Source organism: Rutilus rutilus, assembly GCF_951802725.1.
Source record: "Rutilus rutilus genome assembly, chromosome: 19".
Taxonomy (NCBI): domain Eukaryota; kingdom Metazoa; phylum Chordata; class Actinopteri; order Cypriniformes; family Leuciscidae; genus Rutilus; species Rutilus rutilus.
Genome location: NC_140232.1, coordinates 21,814,450 through 21,835,010, shown reverse-complemented (window position 1 = coordinate 21,835,010; position 20,561 = coordinate 21,814,450). Strand labels below are relative to the sequence as shown.

Below are 20,561 nucleotides of genomic sequence, written 5' to 3'. Positions count from 1 at the left end.
ACTTGAATTAAAGCCAGTATGTAATGACTGTATCCTGAAGGTCATATTTGTGAGGTTAGTAAAAGATTACACCTGTTTATAATACTGAAATGCTCAGTCATAAATCAACACTGACTACAATCTCAGTACAACGGACGACCGGTCAGGTACTTTAACTTTGGAGCAGTGAATGAATGTAGGATTACATACAGTGACTCTAAAAAGTGAATGCTATTGCATTAGATAACAAAATATTAAGCCATGTGGTACATTTCAAAACAACAGACAGTTAATTAATTGTGAAAATTTACTTTTAAATATTTTTTAACTTGAATTTTGAACACTGTAAAAATGTATTTCCAAAATAAATTACTTCCAAATATTTGGAGCCACTGTTCATTAATTAATTAATTTGGTTAATTTTGAACATTGTAAAATGATCAATTTATTTTGGACACATACAAATTAATTTCCAAATATATGGAGCCGCTGTTCACAAATTAATTAATCAGGTACATTTTGAACACTGTAAAGATTTGAAAAAATAATTACTTTTGAATATTGTAAAAATTAGATTTTTTTTTTTAATTGTCCAATAGTGTCCAAATACTTTTTGGGGCCACTGTTCATAAATTATCCTATTTAGGTACATGTTAAATGAATACATTTTCGTTTTTAAGTGTCGCAAATTCCGATTCCTTATAAACGCTGTAAAACGTGTCCAGACGGTCCAAAAGTGTCCGAATACTTTTAGGTGGCACTGCACATGAACTAACCTATGCAAGTCCATAAACTGCTCGGAACAAGGTGACGAACAGGTAACTGTCTTTTCCTCTCCTCCTCACTCCCCACTAGCCTTCAGTGCTTCCGTGTGTCTGCGGTTGGCGCGTTTAGGGAGGTCAGCCTGAGAGTTCCCCCCGGACGTCAGCTGCTCCCAGTAGGACTGGCAGTACTGCTGAATCAGACGCATTTCAGGCTCCAGCAGGAGTGCTGGGGTAGGACGTGCAGGGTCCTGTTGATGGTCTTTGTGATGGCTCCTCGAAGCCTCTTCCTCCTCATCGGGGGTGGTGAGGGCTACAGCGATGTCCCGGTCCAGGATGCGTAAATAGACACGAGCCAGCGTGTGTTTGAAGTTATTTTCTGTGGCCAGGCAATGGTATTGGCCTGCATCTGCTTTGGTGAGAGTTTTCAGAAGGACCCCCTGAGGAGTCTTAAGAACTTCCCCGTCTCGATTTAGCTGTAAACATAATCAGAGCAATGTGCAGTTATAATCTGAATATACGCTACTTTTTAAAAGTTTGAGGTTGGAAAGATTTTTTAAATGTTTTTCACGCTCACCAAGGCTCACCAATACAGTAAAAAAAGTAATATTACGAAATAATTGTTATAGAAATAGAAATAACTTTTCTATTTTATGCTGATTTGGTGCTCAAGAGACATTTCTCATTATCAATAGCTGTTTCCATCTACATATATTTTGTGCATTTTGGGATATCGCATTTAAAAAGAAAAACGCTGGATGGAAGTGCCAAGATGCGCATACATTTAAAAAATGCGCATTAAAAACGTACATTACGGATACATTTTTTAATCTGATAAGTTGGCATTTGAGTAAACAACGATGGAAACACATTTACCAATTAAATCCCTCGATGCACAACAAAAAACTCATGTGACTTTGCCTCAACAGTGGATGTGACTGGATAACTGGACTAACCAGCGTTAGTATCATTGCACAGCATCTCGAATGTTGGCTGATTTGAATGATTTGGTTGACATGATAGCGTTCACAAACATCAGGCATCCGGAAGCAAGATGACATGACAGCGGTTATTGGGTTTCGTCATTTATTATGTATGAAAAAAAGAGCCACAGTGCTCGATTGCAGCAACTTCCATTTTTATTACTAATTCATTTCTTACTGACCCCAAACTTTTGAACAGTAGTGTGTAATAACCAACAAAATGAAAATGTTAATATATAATAAATGTTTTATTTGGCTGGTAAGTGACTGGTGGTTTGAAATAAAGTAAACGCATGAAATCATACCACTTTTCGTCTGCCCTCCTTCTGGTAGAGCCATTTGATAGTGGCCTGGGGAGAGCGCGGCACGCACTCCAGAAATGTGCTGCTGCCCTCCACCCCGAACTGAACTTTCTCCTTCAGTCTCCTCTCCACTAGTAGACACAGTAAAAGATTACAGTCATATGCTGAGTCCTATTACACAAATACATCAGACTGACCACATTATAATCCTGCAGGCTGATATTTGTTGATGAACTGTGTGTTTTTGTTACCTTTGGCATTGTAGCCCCGGCACTGACGCAAAGGGTCACCGTGTTTAACGTCCTGCCTTCTGCTCCTCCTGAATGAAATAATACGAAAATGATAGAATTAAACTCCACATCAATTTATGAAATGGAACTCACATAAGCCCCTTGTAGAATGTTTTAATAATCTTCTCGTCATGATTCAGTAGCGCTGTATGTGCAATTTCAAAGGTTCTCTGACCTTTTGGTGGCTTGTGTGAAGGCAGAGCAGTTATCGCCATCCCAGGCACAGTAGGGGTCTCTGGCCAGACAGCAGTCCGAACAGGCCTTTCCATACACTCCACAGCGGTGCAAAGACATCTGGGTAAGACCTGCCTCGGAAGATACGTACAGCTGTTGCTAAAAAAAAAAAAAAAGGAAAATATTTTAATGCCATACTACAGATTTCTGTAATATTTTTTATCTATTATACTTGATAAATATACTCTGATATTTAGAACTCTTTTTTAACATTTTATTTTTGACTCTTACCCGTTTGGCGGATATGTGCATTGTTTTGACAGCAGCAGGTGTCTGTTAATAAAAAGGAATTAGAAAAGCATACGTCATTATATTTTTATGAAATTTTATTATGTAAATGTATTTATTTATTTTAATATAACATTAAAATTCTGATATATTTACCCTGAAAACTTCCACTTCCTCTAAAGTGAGCTCTTCCATTGTGGTGGGATCCTTGGGCAGGACTATAACTTTTTGGACTGTACCATGATCTGTGGGGTGACAGAAAAGTGATACAGTTTACACAATATGTTTATCAGAATCTGCATCCTACATTTCATTTCTAAAATTGATAGGGTGAATTTTTATCTCATGCCGACTTTAACAAATAGGCTGTACACTATCCCAAGTTTCCCAAGAAACTTGACTAATTTCAGCAAATCAGAGGATGCCAGTCTCACCCGTTCCCAGAAAGAGAACCTCATATCGGCCATCCACAGCATCCACCTGGTCCACTGCAATAGTAGTAAAGCGATAGTTTACACCAGAGCGCACCACCAGAGGGCGCTTGTGGATGGGATACACAGGGTGGTACATGAGAGGATGAGCACGAATGAAGTTAACCGCTTCATCTGAGAACTCTTTTGTGGACTGAAGACCCGGTGTGAATGTGCCTCCCGGACACTAAAGCGGGAAACAGATGGAGAGTCAGTCAGATAAATGTACATGTAGCCTCAGCAATAAAAGATATCATAGGCACTGTAAAATGGATGATAAGCAGCACAAAAGCATTTTATGCTATAACAAAATTTTTGGGTGAAATTACCAAATTGATGCTTGAGAGAAAAATTGACTGAAACTCACCGTTCCCGGACGAGGATAGGGAATCTTCCCTGTGTATGTGGTCCATTGGTAGTTGTGTCCGTGTTTATGGGCGAAAGGGCCATTAAAGACATTTCGGATATCAGCCATTGAGTAGACACACACGGCTGAGCCTTTAAACACAGAGCTAAGAGACAAAAACAAGACAGATGACTAAAATATCACAGATCCAGAAACAAACAATTCTCAACGGGGAAGAAAACAGATTGGGGGGTTAAGAAACAAAAAGAAGAATATAAAAAAGTCAGAAATTACTATTATTTTGACATTATCACTGCTCCAAATATGCCTACTTCCGTACTATATAATAAAAATAATAAAAAAAAAAAAAAACAGTATGTGAGCAGAGTAGTATGTCCGTTTTCATAAGACTACTTCTTCCGGCGAGATTCATGAGAAGTGCGCGTTCGATGGACACTTTACTATCCCATGAGGTCACGGGAGAGGATTTGTGAATGGAGGTGAAGCGACGCAACTGACGCTGTTGGTCACATGACAATGACAACGACAACATGGCAGATGTAGTACATCCAAATTTCATTCACAATACGCATGTTCATACTATATAAAACATACTTTTTTTAATGGTCGTGAAGTAAGTTTCAAGCCAAATGTAGTACCTACTATACAATATGCGATTTTGGACGCAGTATATGTGTTGATCTGAAGATATATAGAAGAAAATGTATAGATGTATAAATGAAAAAGCAGGTGTGTACCCAGAAGTTGAGAAGACGCCATAGACCACAGGGTTTCGTTCATCCTGGGCAGGTTGGATAAACACATCCCCTGGAGTGGAGGAGAAAAAAATGTGTCAATACTCAGACATCTCTGGAAATACACCAGCATTTGCTATATCTGAAATACTTGGCGTATTTAACACCACTAGATGGCACAATAATCTCAAAACTGCTATGCAACACATCAAAAACTGGAAAACTACTATTAAATAAACTTGGAAAGAAAACAGCACTCACTCAGTTCATCAAAGAAGGTTTCCACCCCATCATCTCCCATCACAGAGCACACCAGCCTGGCCTTCAGAAAAGTCGTCCATTTGTTCACGAGAGACTTCTGTCCGCCCTCATCATTCTGTGAAGAAAAACACACAGCTGTTTATTGACTGACTGAACTGTGAACTGCTTCCTGTGCACCTGCGGTCTCTGGTTACATGAAGCAGGATATTGCTCACCAAGCACACGCGGCCCACTCTGGCCAACACACTTGGGCTCGCTCCTCCCCCCGAGTCCAGACTCTTCTCACGAAAGAAGAAATAGAGCTTGTCGTCGTTCTTCTCTGAGCTGTCAGGAATCTGTTTCATGTGAACAAATACTGGTTCTAGGAAATAAACAGAGTGTGGACGTCACATCCATCCAAATATTGAAATGGAAACTAAAACAGCTGAGCAAATATTTATTGTCAATCTAATTAAATTGACATCTGCCAATTCAAATATGAACAGCAGAGCTATTTACCATTTAGCCACCTAGAGTCATACTGCTCTGATCTCACAGCTGGCCGGCTCCCCATCGTCCTGAAGATGCCTGGATCACTGCTCATGAAGTCCACCGGCACTCCTGCATACAGGTTTCCATCTAGGGGTAGGAGAGGTGATAAATGAATTCATGAGTGCAAGTGAAAGCTTCATGTTTCAGATGATCTGGGAAGTTTGGTGATCTGTTTACACATTAGACAGGATATTTAACCTTCGATAAGTTCTGTTGATCTTTCATGCTTTACTGAACATCAGATAGGGATACATTGGAGACTCCCATATTTACCAGCATGGCTTTTAGTAAACTATGCTTATGGTAAATTAAAATGTATAATATTGAATTATTATATTTGTGGTGTCATGTTGTGGCCATTATGTGAACTGCACTCCAATATAAAGTATTGTTGTAAGGATACCACAATATTCTTTATAAATACATGGGCTAGACTGAATTGATGTCACAAAGCATTTTATTTATTTAAAGTAATCGTTAAATTACGTTAAATTAAGCCAAAACCTTATCCCAGTCAAATATATCCATTATGACCTGAATCAGCAATGTAAGCAAATGTAAAATGTAAATATCAGTAAGGATTCTGATATTATCATTCTGTTATATGTTATTATTCTGTAATTTTATATGTTGCGATATGTTATACTATGCTATGGTCTGATTTTATGTCATGTTAAGATATCTTATGATTTGGTTATGTTATGATTCTGTAATGTTAAGTTAAGATTTTGTTCTGTTTTGATGTTATGATTCTTTTACACTGTTAAGTTACGATTCTGTTATGAATCTGTTATGTTATAATTATTTTATGCTATATTATGTTCTTGTATGTTACGATATCTTATGATGTTATGATTATGTAATGATATGGCATGTTATATGTTATGATTGTTCTGCTATTTTGAGGATTGTTTGATAAAATGACAGATGACAACAGTTGCTACAGTAGGATTGGCTATTAATGTGCTTAGTGAAGGATCAATTACATAAAATCTAAAAGTGATATAGCATCTTCATTAATCGTTTCTTACTAATCAGGGCTGCGACATTCTCCTGGTTTGGATCGTAAGAGCATTTTCCCTTCCCAGAGTCCACATAACCAGGAATCAGCCTGAAGAGGTAGTCCTGTGGACATCAGAGCAGCGAGAGCATTTGGTTTTTGTCACTGCAGATTGTGTATATACACTATTGAGTACACTACCGTTCACAAGTTTGGGGTCAGTAAGAATTTTTTTTTTTTTGGAAAGAAGTTAAAGAAATTAACACTTTTATTCACCAAGGACACATTAAATTGATCAAAAGTGGCAGTAAAGACATTTATAATGTTACAAAAGATTCTATTTCAGATAAATTATGTTCTTTTGAACTTTCTATTCATCAAAGAATCCTGAAAAATAAAATGTACTGCGGTTTCCACAGAAATATTAACTGTTTTCAACATTGATAATAATCATAAATGTTTCTTGATCATCAAATCATCATATTAGAATGATCATGTGACACTGAAAATTCAACTTTGATCACAGGAATAAATTACACTTTACTATATATTCACATAGAAAACAGCTGATTTACATTGGAATAATATTTCACAATTTTTACTGTATTTTTAATCAAATAAACGCAGCTTTGCTTGCAGAAGAGACTCTTTTAAAAACATTAAAAATCTTAGCGACCCCAAACTTGTGAACGGCAGTGTATATACAGTGCATTTATGTCTGTGTGTACCTCAGCTCTCCAGCCTCTGTTGATGAAAGTGCAGATGGGTTTATAAGCTCCTGTGCCGCAGGTGTACAGGTGAGTCCTGTTCCACGGCTCAATCAGACGCACAAAGTTAGCACATTCTCCCTGAAAAAACACACACACAACTGTTAAAGAGATATTGGTCAGAACAAGTCTCGCATTCTATTTAGTGATTCAGTTACTAGGATGGTTTGATTAAAATAACTGATGTAAACTCACATGCCTGCCTTTCCCAGTCATCTGACACTCTCCCTTTCTCTGAGCTGGAGCTGGCCAGTGGATCTACAGACATAAAACACCCACAGCATTATGACAAGAATTCACTGACACTTCAATTCTTCTGGGGTCAGTGTTCGGGTGACAATTGCAATGCCTTACAATGAGAGGCTCTTTGTTGATGTTTTGCATGTCCAGAGAAACCAGATATTCGCGGCTGCCCAGGTACAACCGCCCCTGGTCCGGGTCAACGTGCAAGATCCGGTAGTCACTGGTGTTGAAGGAGAAACTGAAAGGCCTTGCTGTCCGAGTGTCCATCAATTCTGATGAATGACAAAAGAGAAGCATAGGAAATAAAATGATGAATCCTGTTTATATAACTTTTAAAATTAACTTATTTTAAAATGTAGGCCTAAATTATTCCCAAGGTTTTAGCAGCCATTACTCCAGTGTTCAGTCATTCTAATATGCAGATTTTGTGCTCAAGAAACATTTTGATTTTGAAAATGGCTGTACAATTTTTTCAGGATTCAGGAAAGTACATATATATATATATATATATATATATATAAAATATGTGATGAATTTGACTCACTGTAATAATAGCCTCTTAAATAATAATATTAATCATATTAATGATTATGCTTAATTAGAACACTTTTCTGGCTGCATTTGGTGTCAATAATGTGTTTTTGAGCCTTATTGTGAGGCGGTAAAGGTACTTAAGACAGAAAGGGTGAGAAACTGCTCAATAAATGTACTACTATAATAGTGTTTCATCTATAGGGGGTGCTCTTAACTCTCTCTTCATGCATCTACTATCTGAAATCCACACGCTCTCACTAAACACAGTTCTGTGGGCCTTTCCTTTTTCCAGATGAAATCGTTAAAATAAAAATCTTGTAGTAGCAGTGTTCTGGGCCGCCCCTCTTCAGCGAGCTCTTCTTGAGGGCGTAAGGAAGAGCCGAGAAGTTGGTGGCTCTTGGGAGCAAACTGCACTTAACGCAGTACCAGAAACATTTCCTGAGTGCCAGCAAATAGAAAAACCCTTCCACATGTGGGCTAAGTATTCAGTCTCAAAGGCAAAGATTTAAAATGAAGAACTTCAGCGGGGTTAAAATGAACCGTTTACTCAGACATTCTTGCAGGCTGTCACAGGGCTTCAAAAGAACGCCAGACCCTGATGCAAGAATTGCAGTTAATGTTGTGTGAATGTTTAACTGCGTAGACTTGTGTCGGTTATGAATTATGATTAGATGATTTCAGGCCTGAAAGAGACGCCAGCATCTAATAATAAAAGATTTTTCCAAAACTGAAATTCTGTCATAAATTCCTCACTCAGGATGAACAGAAACAGATTTAAAACAAACTTTTCTATTTGTTCCCCTAAGCAGGAACAATCTGACACACACACACACACAATTGCATGCTCTCCTTTGAGGATGAAGTCCTGTAGCTCTTTCACAAGCTACATTCATAGATGACTAATTATACATCTGATCCTGACTAGATTCATCTACATCATGAACTTCCTGTTATACTAAACTGTTATGCAATACACTACCATTCAAAAGGTTGGGGGTCAGTAAGATTTTTTTTTTTTTTAAAGAAATTCATTCTATTCAGCAATAATGCATTAAATTGACATTGAAATTGAAATATTTCCATTTTAAGTAAACTATGTTCTTTTGACCTTTCTATTCATCAAAGAATCCTCAAAAAATGTATTATGGTCCAACAAAAACATTATGAAACATGTTTTTCCTGAGAGATGTGTTTTCTCACCTTACAGAGCAAGTATAAAAGCAACATTTTCTAAGGCAAGTCAGTCAATGCAACACTTTCTTTGTGTATTATCAAATCGAAAGGAATGTAAGAGCGGGTTATAAAGTGTGTCTGATGAGCTTTTAAGGGCTGAATATTTCAAGCACTGTCCTACTGGATCGCAGTGCCTGTAAATGTTCTGAGCGTTCGAATGGAGCTTAATACAATCTCACTTACATTGCTGTGTAAGGCTGCCTTTAACTGGCACAAACCAAAACTTGAAATTACAAGAGGGGAACCAATTTGACATTGAGTTTTATCATCCTTCCCTTGGACGATCATCCGTACGGATGTTTATACACCCACGGAAATGTTTAGGCACAGGAAATGTGGGCATTTTGATGGCGACTTTAATGTTGTACAAGTAAATATATGTTTAAGTGTGTGTTTACAGGATGCTCTGGAGATGGTGCTAAAATAACCGCTAATGATCGGATATCTGTTGGACACGGAACTGGGTGGGCAAAAGGGAAAGAGTTTGTGTACAATCCTGTTCCCCTCTCTTCCCTTTACCGTCAGGAAAGAACACCGGACACGCCACCACTGCCAAACCTGCAGTGGACCAAAGTGGACACAGCAGAGAGTTCATAACAATCACGGGTGAAAGACGCTGGTACAAAGGTGAGGCACGTAAAGTCTAGTGATACAACATCCTGCAGGAAGTCTTTGTTGTGAGAAGAATTCAACAGGGACTCAATACAGGGACTCTCGTGTACTTTCAAAATATAACTAAACATAATACAAATTAAACATTTTATGACATAAAAATGTATTATAACTTAAAATGTTTTATTAAAATTATGAAAATGTTATGTGCTTAAGTAAATTATTCAAATTTCTATCGATATTATGTAAAAATATATATTTTTTAATATTTGTATAAATGTTTATACAATATATTATATATTATAATATTATATTAAAATAATATTTCAAAGTTAGTTACTCAGCACACAATAGAATAATATCTAAATTAAGTCATTTTCAATCATTAAAGGTGCTCTAAGCGATGTCGCACGTTTTTTAGGCCGCAACATTTTTTGTCACATACAGCAAACATCTCCTCACTATCCGCTAGCTGTCTGTCCCCTGAACACACTGTAAAAAAAACGCTGTCTCTGTAGACAGCCCAGGCTCCACAAACGGCAACAAAAACAAACTGGCCCAGCCTGGACCTCGAAACATAACAAACAGTGTTCCAGCCAATAACCGACCAGAATGATTTTGGGGTGGGGGTTGGGGGGTTACTGCGCGTGCACATGAAGGGGGGTGTGGGGAGTGGAGGAGTGGAGGAGAGAGAAGCATAAAGAGGGAAGTTAGCTAGAGGAGAGATGTCCTGACGTTCAAATTATATTCTCTTGAATTTTGATATGGCCGACACACGACAAAAGAGACAACGTTCCGATGAACAAATAGAAGAGGGAAAAGGAAGCACGGAAGGGAGGGGGAGGGGACGGGATGAGGAGGAGGGAGTGTCGAGCTAGCCACCGTTTTGTTTGACAATACTTCGAACGTCAACAAGAAGTGACGTCACCCAACATCGCTTAGAGCACCTTTAATTATTTAATCAGCGTATCACAATCTGAATAAATTATTAAATTGATTGACAGCCGTAGTAAAATGCATAATCATAAGGTAAGGTTACACACTGGACGCACTAGGGACATTGTAGAATATCACGTTCCTCTTTCACTCTTTCTGCCAGTTTCTCATAGTCTCTAATTGGGTACACTTTCTAGAATTACACAAAGACCTTCCCTCATCTGCAGGCGCCTCCGAAACAAAGACCATCCCGCTGGCAAACAATGAACAATCCATCTCAGATAACAGAAAATAGAGAGGCCAATGAGACAAGTGGATTTTTCCGCCCAGCTATCCTGGATGTGAAGGAGAGGGTGGAGACGAGGGTGAGAGGGGGTTTAATAGTGGAAGGGGGATCTTTCCTGGCGGGAGCAAAATACATGGCAAATGAGGAAAATGGCCACGCAGAAACGGACTGGATCAGAGCCAAAGAGTTTCAGTGGAATTACAGGGACGGGTGATGAAAGACGAGACAAAGCTAACAATAACTAGCTAGATCCAAATTACTGAGGGTGTATAATTCAGCCCGGTCATCTCTTCAATTAGGTTTTATCAGGGCACAAGCAGGAGGAATATGAGCCCGGGGCAATTGGAAATATGAAACATGAGGTGATTGATATCTGAAACAGCTTTTCTTTTTTCATGAATCCTGTTAACATCCTTATGAATTTCCTTCAAGGCACTTTTAACCCACATCTTGATTGGATTGTTTGTGAAGAACAGGAAGGTCAATTGAATTCTCAAAATCTCAAGGGTCACTAAGAATTGAGGCATAGATTCACTATAAAATAGAAGAACCTCTATTTACTGGTTATGAGGCAATGAATGTTTTCTTATTGTCAGTTGTCCATAACCATCATCAGACCATTTCACGTCCCACCTTATGTGTTCCTGTGACAAAACGAGGGCTGCAACAATAATACAATTCTAGTTAATAACCAATAAATAACCAGCATAAAAATGTTTACTATTTTGTCTAAATTTAAAAAATAAAATACTAAAACCAATTGTTTTAGTGCAAGTAGAAAATAAATAAATAAAAAGAATACATGTAAAAATGTATTCTGAGATTTGGTAAAGATTAGGCTACATTTAACAGTGTTATTACATTTTTTTGTGTTTTTAAAGATTAACTTTGAGTGTTAGATGATAGCAAAGGTCATCTAAATATAAAAATAATGAATTAGTGTTTAATATCGACTGATTATTTTATATTATATTAATATAAAATATTCCTGAAAAAATTATATTCTTTAAATAAATTATTTAAAAAACTAAATGGTTTACCAATTAACCACTATGGTGCCAATATTTTGTTCCTTACAAAGAATAAAATGAGATGAGATGAGAAGTTTGAAATAAAACATTTGTAAATTCTAGAAGGTTCACTAGAAGAGATAAATTGGTCAGTTTCCAAGCTTGAGTCCAAGTAGAATGTAAATCGTCAAACAGGTCTGGACACAGCTCTTGTTCTTTGAGTTTACACAGAGCAAGTTTTCTGAGTCAAAATTGCCAAATGACCTAAAAACAACTTTAGAATATTCAAAGAAAGGCCAACAATGGTAGCTCTGAGTGCTAACTTGAGTCAAGTCAGCTTTTTATGTAGGTCATAGTTATTGTACCATAGCAAAGAATGAGGCCCCACAGAAATGACAAACTAAAATAGAGTGACTTGGGGAAAATGTGGCTATTGGAAAAAAGTTGTTTACAGTCCAGCTGGTACAAAACAAACAAATCCAAATGTGTGCTTATATTCTGGTGGGATGCTGTATTTTGATGTTCACTGCTGTATTTAATCTCAGAGTACTTTCCAAACAATCATGCGCAGGGTTATAATCCCATATACATGAGAGACGGGCCGCTCTATCATCTTTGTGGTAATTATGTGGCACAGTGGTATTCGCCTCTCCACATTCAGCTTATTCAGAAGAAACATTATATGAGAGGATTCCTCTTAAGTGATTCACACTTTTAATACCTGTTTACATCAGGCATGTGTGTTAAGCAGCCCATATTTCAACCTGCTCCCAAATTTTAATTAGAGGGGCTGTGGATACATGTATGTTAGTTGTACTAATGTGTGTGTATGAAGTGACTGCATGAATGTGTTTGTGTTTGTCATGAACAGTGGTGACAGTTAGCTTGACAGCTGACAATGACTATAATTGTTCAAAATGACTTTGATTTTGACCTACTGCATACGCTTTGAAGACGTACAACTATCAGACGAGGATGGTGGGAAAGAGTCTGTGGGAATATCCATCATAACTTCTCCACAACAAGGCATTTGTGTCAGATTCTCCTTAAAGAGAAAGATACTAAAAGACCAAAAGAAATAAATGAGGATAGCAAATAAGGAAAAGATGAACCGATGTGAAAGGAACTGTAAACCTTACATAAGGAGTTACAGCACTGGTTCTTGAGACATCTATACCTGCCATTAGATTTTAGAATATCAACATATCCAGTATGAAAATAATAAGGGATGATCACTAGAATGTTCTTAACACAAATGTAATTTTATTTTATTTTTATTTTATAAAAACAATGACTTTGTTCTTTGACTTTGAATTATGACCCCAAAAACCACCTGTCCTCAGATTCAATACTTATTATATTTAAATATATATTAAACTTAAGTCAAATAGAAATAGAAATATTTATGTAAAGAAAGTAATAAATGTAGTTTTAAAGTCTTCAAAAATCTTATCTATTTAGCTATAATAAATATTTGAAATTACAATACACATTATTTTTGTATCTGACTGTGCTGACAAATACTGAATGATATCAAAGCTAATGTTTGAAATCTAGGAAATGACAAATATTACTATGAGCTCTTGAATTTTTGAACAATAAACAATATACAGGAATCGGTGGTTCTCTGGAATACATGTACCACAGCTCAACCGTGCTGACAACATCCACCATTTGTTTTCAGCCAAGAACTGGAAAGGAAACTATTCAAACACATTTATTATATGTGTGTGTGTGTGTGTGTGTGTGTGTGTGTGTGTGTGTGTGTGTGTGTGTGTGTGTGTGTGTGTGTGTGTGTGTGTGTGTGTGTGTGTGTGTGTGTGTGTGTGTGTGTGTGTGTGTGCGTGCCTGTGTGTAATTAGCAATATTTTGGGAATAAAAATGTTCTTACAAACTAAAACACTTCCTACATACATCCAAGTACATCCTGGATACATGATTCATACATAAAATAAATGTTTTGTTTTGTTTTTTCTAAAAAAGTGCGTCCTAATTTGCATACTATTCTATGTTGTTTTGTAGTATAAATAGTCCAAAAAATTGCAACAATAAAAAGTGATCTTCAAATACCCAGATGATGCACTTATTCACCCCCCCCAAAAAAACACTGTCTCATTTCGAAGACTGCACCCTCCGGAGGTTGCATTTGTCGGATGAATACGTCATTGCGGTTGCTTCGTTTCAGAAAAGTAACCATTACAATCCAAAGCATAAAGACATTACGACAATTTCTGATTCACAAGGAATAACGGTCAATTTTATAATGGTTACTTTTCTGAAATGAGACATCCTCGATGACGTACAGTATGCAAGCGACAAATGCGACCTCCAGAGGGCACAGCCTTTGAAATGAGACACAGCTATAGTGTGGAATGTTGTACACTTCATGTCCTCAACTGTCGCAGCTATAATTACGAAGCTGAGGGGGAGGGACTATCAAACTTGTCATCTAAATCACTACACGGTAAAGTACATAGTACGTAGTCTAAGTGCATAGTATGTCATGTGGGACACGATTAAATGTTTTCTTCAAGAGGTAGGGTGTGGGTTATGGTTAGTCTATAGCATACTGCATATAACTAGCTCTATATAACAACAATAGGAGTCTGTGTGTGTGTGTGTGTGTGTGTGTGTGTGTGTGTACGCATGAGCATGTGGGTGTATGCAAAAGAGAGAGGCTGAGTATGCATAGACAGGTAATAAATAAGGTTTGCACTCACCTTTAAAAGCCAGGTGCACTCTGGGAGCGGAGCGATGTGTGCAGGCCACTTCAAACACAAACAAAGCCCACAGCAACAGGAGGAGTCTTGTTTCCATAACTCTCATAGTTAGACCCATTTGCAGGCAACCTATACAAACCCACACAAAAGAAAGAAAATAAAACAAGGTGGACATAGAAAGAAAAGCACAAGAGAGGCTAAATTTATCATTGATTTCAACAAAGGAAGAGGCTGAAATGACAAAGGAAGAAGGACGAGAGAAGGGAAAAAAATAGCTTGGAAATAAATGAGAGGATGAAGACGAGGAAGAGAGACGGAGACAGTTCGATTTAGACAGACAACAGAAGGAACAGAAAGCAAACATGACTACGTACTACACTGTTGTAAATTTAGCCTGGAGTTTTAACACAGACAAATCCCAGCCTGTCACACCTTCTTCCATTCAACTCCATGGAAAGACAAAGGTTTCAGGCCTGCATTAGAGGGTCAGCATTTATGATACATGGTGTCAGTTTTATTTTAGGAAAAACAGCTGCCGTTAATCAACTTTATCTACCCGGTACAACTGCACAGGGCAGTTTTTCAAAAGCATTGCGAGCTAAGTTGATTGTTTGAGTTTGCAGCAGAAGTCACAGTTATCATTTCATATAAAATAGATGAGTAAACTAGTAAATAAACGCGACTGAAAACATAATTTCATTAATATGACAACTGAATACAATAGAATCACGATTTCGTACATATTTGTACATTGTTCATACATAATTTGCGTTTAGTGGTGTCAATACATCAATACTGTTGTTTCAGTTTCTATGGAAAAGTAAGTACATGTACGTGTGGTAGAACCACACTTTACGTAAAGATAAGATACGAATGAGTTCAAGTTGAATTATTAAAGGTTTTCTTTTAATGAGGCTTTTTTTCATTATCAGTTGTATCAACCTGACATTTTTAACTTCATGCTCTTCCAAAAAAATAAACAAATCTGAATAATTGTAATTCATTAGTGAATTCCCATTATTGTATGTATGAACTGCACATTTGATGTACTTCAGAATAAATGAATAGATCACCCAAAAAACAAAAATGTGGCCATCATGGACCCAAAAATCACTGCTTGTGAAAAAGAGCTTATGATGCCAAGCTGGAGGTGGCAAATCAGTTGCTGCAAAGCCCCGTCACGCTGCTCATTGTTATAACTTGGAAGATCTCGCTGGAGTCCAGGGCTGCAACTGCTGCCTCTTTTAGATCAGTTTCCATCAGGTACTGATCCTAGGCTCCTGTTTATGACATCATCAGCTGGCCGGTGATGTATGGGGGTGATGTCAGCACAACAGGCACCCGCATACTTGGGATTTGACTGTCCATGCGTCCTCTTCATCGGAGATGCATGATTAAATCAGCTATGTCAACTTACATCTTTTTATTAGCACTTATAATTACTGCACCTGTGTGTGTACACCACAGATTTGCCCTCAGCTCTTTGTGTGTTTTGCCAAAAGTACATTTGGAGGCAAAAGTTTTGACACTAGGCAACTCGCTTAGGCTAATCCTTTTCCACAAACTCACACGTGCACAAACAAACACAAACACCGGTCCAGGCTCTGCCAGCTGTCACTGGTTCAAATTCACATTCAAAGTGCGTCTAGGGGCTTGTCCAGGAATGTACTACATGTCGAAACTGCAAGATGACAGAGAGAGAGTGAGAGAGAACCATAGACTACACAGAAAAGTTGGTAAATGAGAGCGGAGAGTCAAGAAAAGGCTATGAAGATAGGTATCTCTCTGTAAGTTCATGTAGATCGTGGCTCTGTAGACATAAGATTGGGATCATAGTTGCTGTGCTAGCATTAGACAAGAGCAAAGAATTATTGGTCTGAAAGCTTCAAACGCACATTTGTGATCTCGGGTGCACCCGTGAGGGGTTACGAAAACCAACAAATAATTGATATCATCTTTTCCAGCTCAAAGCGTCCTCACTTTTGAACCTGATTTCAAAAATCCTCTGATGTTTTACTGTGTATCACTGGCTCCTGATGAAACTCACACCGTGCAAGATCAGATTTGTTTTATGTCTCCTCTACTTCACATATTCAACATCAGTCACTCAGGTGTTCTTACATGTTGGTTCTGGCACTGGTTTGAGGTGAAAGAGTAGGAAGCACGCGCACACACACACACACACACACACACACACACACACACACACACACACACACATTGCTAAACATCTAACCAAACTAGATAGATAGATAGATAGATGCATGCCTAAATCTCTCAAGTAAACTGTTAAGCGTGATATTTACTGTTTTAAATTTTCAGTGGAACTTCACAGGTGTAAACTGTTATACTTTCTTGTTAGCATGAATTATGTATCAGTCGTTCTCTGCCGGAATGGCCAGAATATGAATTATGGATGCACAAGCGCAATCTATGACGTCCATTAAATCCAAGTCCAACGTGTCCGTTTTTGCCCCCTTTTTTGGTGAATGACAAAATGTCAGACTGCTGTATCTCTCTTTCTTAACATTCAAATATATAACTTGAGGTAAATACAAAAAGAATAGTATGTATAAAATACATACAAATTGTAGGGTGATGTCAGATGTTGGGGTGCAAAACTATTAAACAGTTGCCATAGGCCTATATATTATTTGACAATTATCAACAGATTTGATAGGTCTAGTTTTAGTGGGCAGGACAAATCATTTTGCTCTGTAATGTTAATTGCAGGTTTTCAAATATCAGCTTTATATTCATCGGAAACTTTTACAATTATGATACCATGAATTGTTAACTGATTATCTCTATAAAAAAAAAAGAAAAAAAAAGAAAAGAGTATCTGCAAAATAATTTAATTATTTTAGGCAAATCTTTATGAAATTATGTTCAAGGGATATTTAAATTCCTTTCATTAAAACTGTTCATATAACATTGAAAGAATCAAGGCCAAGCTTGGATATAACATACTTTATGACTAAACTCACACACACACACAAAAACATCAGGAACATGTGCGTATAGAACCTGAATTCAATGTATTCTAGGCTAATCCTCAACCCCCCTGCTAAATCAATTTATATTTTTTTCTTAGGCAAACGTGTCTGATTAGATTTCCTTATTCTGTATGCAGTTTATCTATAACACTGATTTAAATGGATCTTTAAAAGTAGTAGCCAATTAGACATTTTTTTTAATCTAATCTGATGACGACATTATAAATTACAGTAAAAACGTAAACAATTGATAGGTATGATGAAAACCCGGCATGTTCGCACAATTAGCAACTTACGTATTTGACAACCAATGACAAAAACTACATTTAATATTTAATATTAAACTTTAATATTTCCATCCTTACCAGCGAAAGCCGCTCTGACTGTGAAGTTTGAATATGAGAAGTAACGTTAGCGTTTATTCACCTGATTCGCTGGTCTTGTGGCTCAGTCGGTCTGTTGCTCCGTGTAGCTTATTTGGTGTCTTGAAGATCAGGTGAGATGTTATCGTTACATTCCTTACAGTCTCTGTGAGCACAGCTCGTGCCTTAAACTCTGAAATCCGTCCAAAACCTTCTCATAAAATCATAAGAGCTTTACAAGCTCTAGCTTTTTGAATTCCCACTTTTGGGGCGTGTCAGTGAGTCCGAAAAACGGACGTAAAAGTTGCAGAACGTGCTCGCAATTCCTCAGGATACTTCTGTTATCTGGACAGTTGAGGAGATAAAGGCAACAAAAGCCCAGATGTTTTTTTGCTTTTTCGTGACAATATCTCCAGCGTTTGCCAGTTTGAATACAAAACAGAAGATGTGTTCGTCGTCTTGTCACGTAAGCTCCACGCTGCACGGCGTCTAGTGTTGAAAGTGTGCGCGGTGGCAGGTGTTTGGTTTATTCGGCCGGTGAAGTGTCACGGTCCAGCCCCCTCAGCAATGCTCCCAGCGAACCAAGGGCAGGAAAACATGAACATATCAATGCAGATAGTAGTATATACAACAGTGTATTTGAACATTAGGCTATTTAAAAACTTAAATATTAAACGTAATATTTGTCTAATGATGGCAAGGGACTTTTTATTCCAGCAAATATTTTTAAAAGTAGGTTCATTTCTGTATTGGCTCACACCCAAGGGATAATCACCCACAAATTAAAATTCTGTCATTATTTACTCACCCTCATGTCATTTCAAACCCGTAAGTCTTTCGTTCATCTTCGGAAAACAAATGAAGATCTTTTTGATGAAATCTGAGCGCTTTCTGTCCCTCCATTGAAAGCTACGCAACTACCACTTTGTTTGACGCCTCAAAAAGTTCATAAAGAGATCGTAAAACTAATCCATATGAATTGAATCCAAATTTTCTGAAAAGACTTGATCGCTTTATATGATGATGAACAGATTTAATTGAGGCTTTTATTCACATTTAAACATTGATCAGCGGACAAAAAGAAGCTCAACTGAACCTGCTTGACGTGCAACCTCATTGGTTCTTGCGGAAGCTCAAACATGCTACGTAACACACGAGAATGAACCTCATGGTTCTCACACGTCAAGCGAACATGCTTGAGCTTCCGTGTGAGTTGATGAATGTTTAAATGTGAATAAAAGCTTCAATTCAATCTCCTCACCATATAAAGCGATCGAGTCTCTTCAGAAAATCTGACATAACCGTTCAATTCATTTGGATTAGTTTTACGATCTCTTTATGAACTTTAACAGAGGGACAGAAAGCACTCAGATTTCATCAAAAAGATCTTCATTTGTGTTTCGAAGATGAGTGAAAGTCTTACGAGTTTGGAACAACATGAGGGGAGTAATTAATGACAGAAATGTCATTTTTAGGGGAACTATCTCTTTAAGTCTGGGTTACAAAAAACTACTGAACATTTCCTCTGTTATTACCCAGGAAAAAAAAGATATAGTTTACTGAACACACGGTATCCAATACTGGGGCACATTGTAACATTATTTAGGGTAAATTGTCACAATGGAATCCAAGCTTTTTAAAGACGATTTAAAATCCCTCTGAAGTGCCTTGAAACAGCATTATTCAGAGTGTCATAATTTCCACTGAAACAGGAAGAAAGGGTGAGACATATCGATCAGCTCCTCCCCTTTTTGAAAAATAGCCAATAGCGTTTAGTTTATATCACAGCTCGGCCATCGCCGTTGAACTCAGTAAAGCCGCAGTTTCCTCCTAATCTCTAACCATTTCTCCTCCTAATATCTCCTTCATCTCGCTTTAAAATATATAATTCTGTGCAGAATTCAAAGGATCCGATACGTTTTGTGGTACGCGCCGACTCGCGCATATGATTCCGTATGCATTTTATGAAATTACAACATATAAAACACGTGACAACTTGCCACAGTCTGACATTGATCATGAGACCACAGTTTCATTGTTTATTTGTTTACCCAATAGCTATTGCATATATAATAAAGTTATAATTAAAAATATATATATTAGAGGTTTATTGACTTCTTAAATCTTAATTTTAAGATTTTTTTTCATTGCACTGTTCAAAATGTTCAAAAGCGCCAGCAGTTCAGCACTGTCTACTTGGTATGAAATCTATGAGGTCTGTCCTGTCCATCTTTCTGGCCTCTTTACTAACTGCTGTAAACAGAGTGAAAGACAGTCGTCAAGCGTTGTGTAGGAGACCCACTGCAGTGCATTTGTAGCGGCTCCATTTGTCCCGCCAGAAAGTCTTCTGAAATTCCCAAAGTTCTTTTGCACCGTGCTGTGTGACTCACGACGACGGGGACGAAACACAACAGAGGGGGTGGGTTGGGTGAAAGGACGTTCTCTTGAACAAAAAAACTTGCGACTCGGTATTTTAGACACAAAAGGCTTTTGGTGTGCGTTTTCATCTGGGGCCTCCGACACACACACATCAGGACGCCAGTGCTTAGTCTAAATGTACAAATGTTGTATATTGCCTTTATATATAATTCAAAAGTCAGTGGAAGGGCGTGTAAAAAGTGTTACCGTTTCCTTTTCAGCTGATTAAAAAAGACGCTCTGCTTTTCATGACATCACACAATGTGCCCTTTTCTTATACTGCTGCGGATGTGGAGGTGGTTTC

The 20,561-nt window shown here is 37.7% G+C and overlaps 1 protein-coding gene across 1 annotated transcript; it reads right to left on the bottom strand.

The window, feature by feature from the left end:
- Positions 1–508: 508 nt before the first annotated feature.
- On the bottom strand, positions 509–18,344 carry sema3ga (sema domain, immunoglobulin domain (Ig), short basic domain, secreted, (semaphorin) 3Ga). The gene is made up of 18 exons (XM_084390053.1): positions 17,904–18,344; positions 14,482–14,610; positions 7,262–7,422; positions 7,103–7,165; positions 6,869–6,988; positions 6,172–6,265; positions 5,108–5,227; positions 4,825–4,970; positions 4,610–4,724; positions 4,352–4,421; positions 3,615–3,759; positions 3,212–3,434; positions 2,934–3,022; positions 2,781–2,822; positions 2,491–2,648; positions 2,277–2,344; positions 2,029–2,156; positions 509–1,216 (listed from the first exon to the last, which is right to left on the bottom strand). Exons 2-18 carry the CDS (start codon positions 14,597–14,599, stop codon positions 821–823), a joined length of 2,256 nt encoding a protein of 751 aa, XP_084246179.1. The 5' UTR covers positions 14,600–14,610; positions 17,904–18,344; the 3' UTR covers positions 509–820.
- Positions 18,345–20,561: the final 2,217 nt, after the last annotated feature.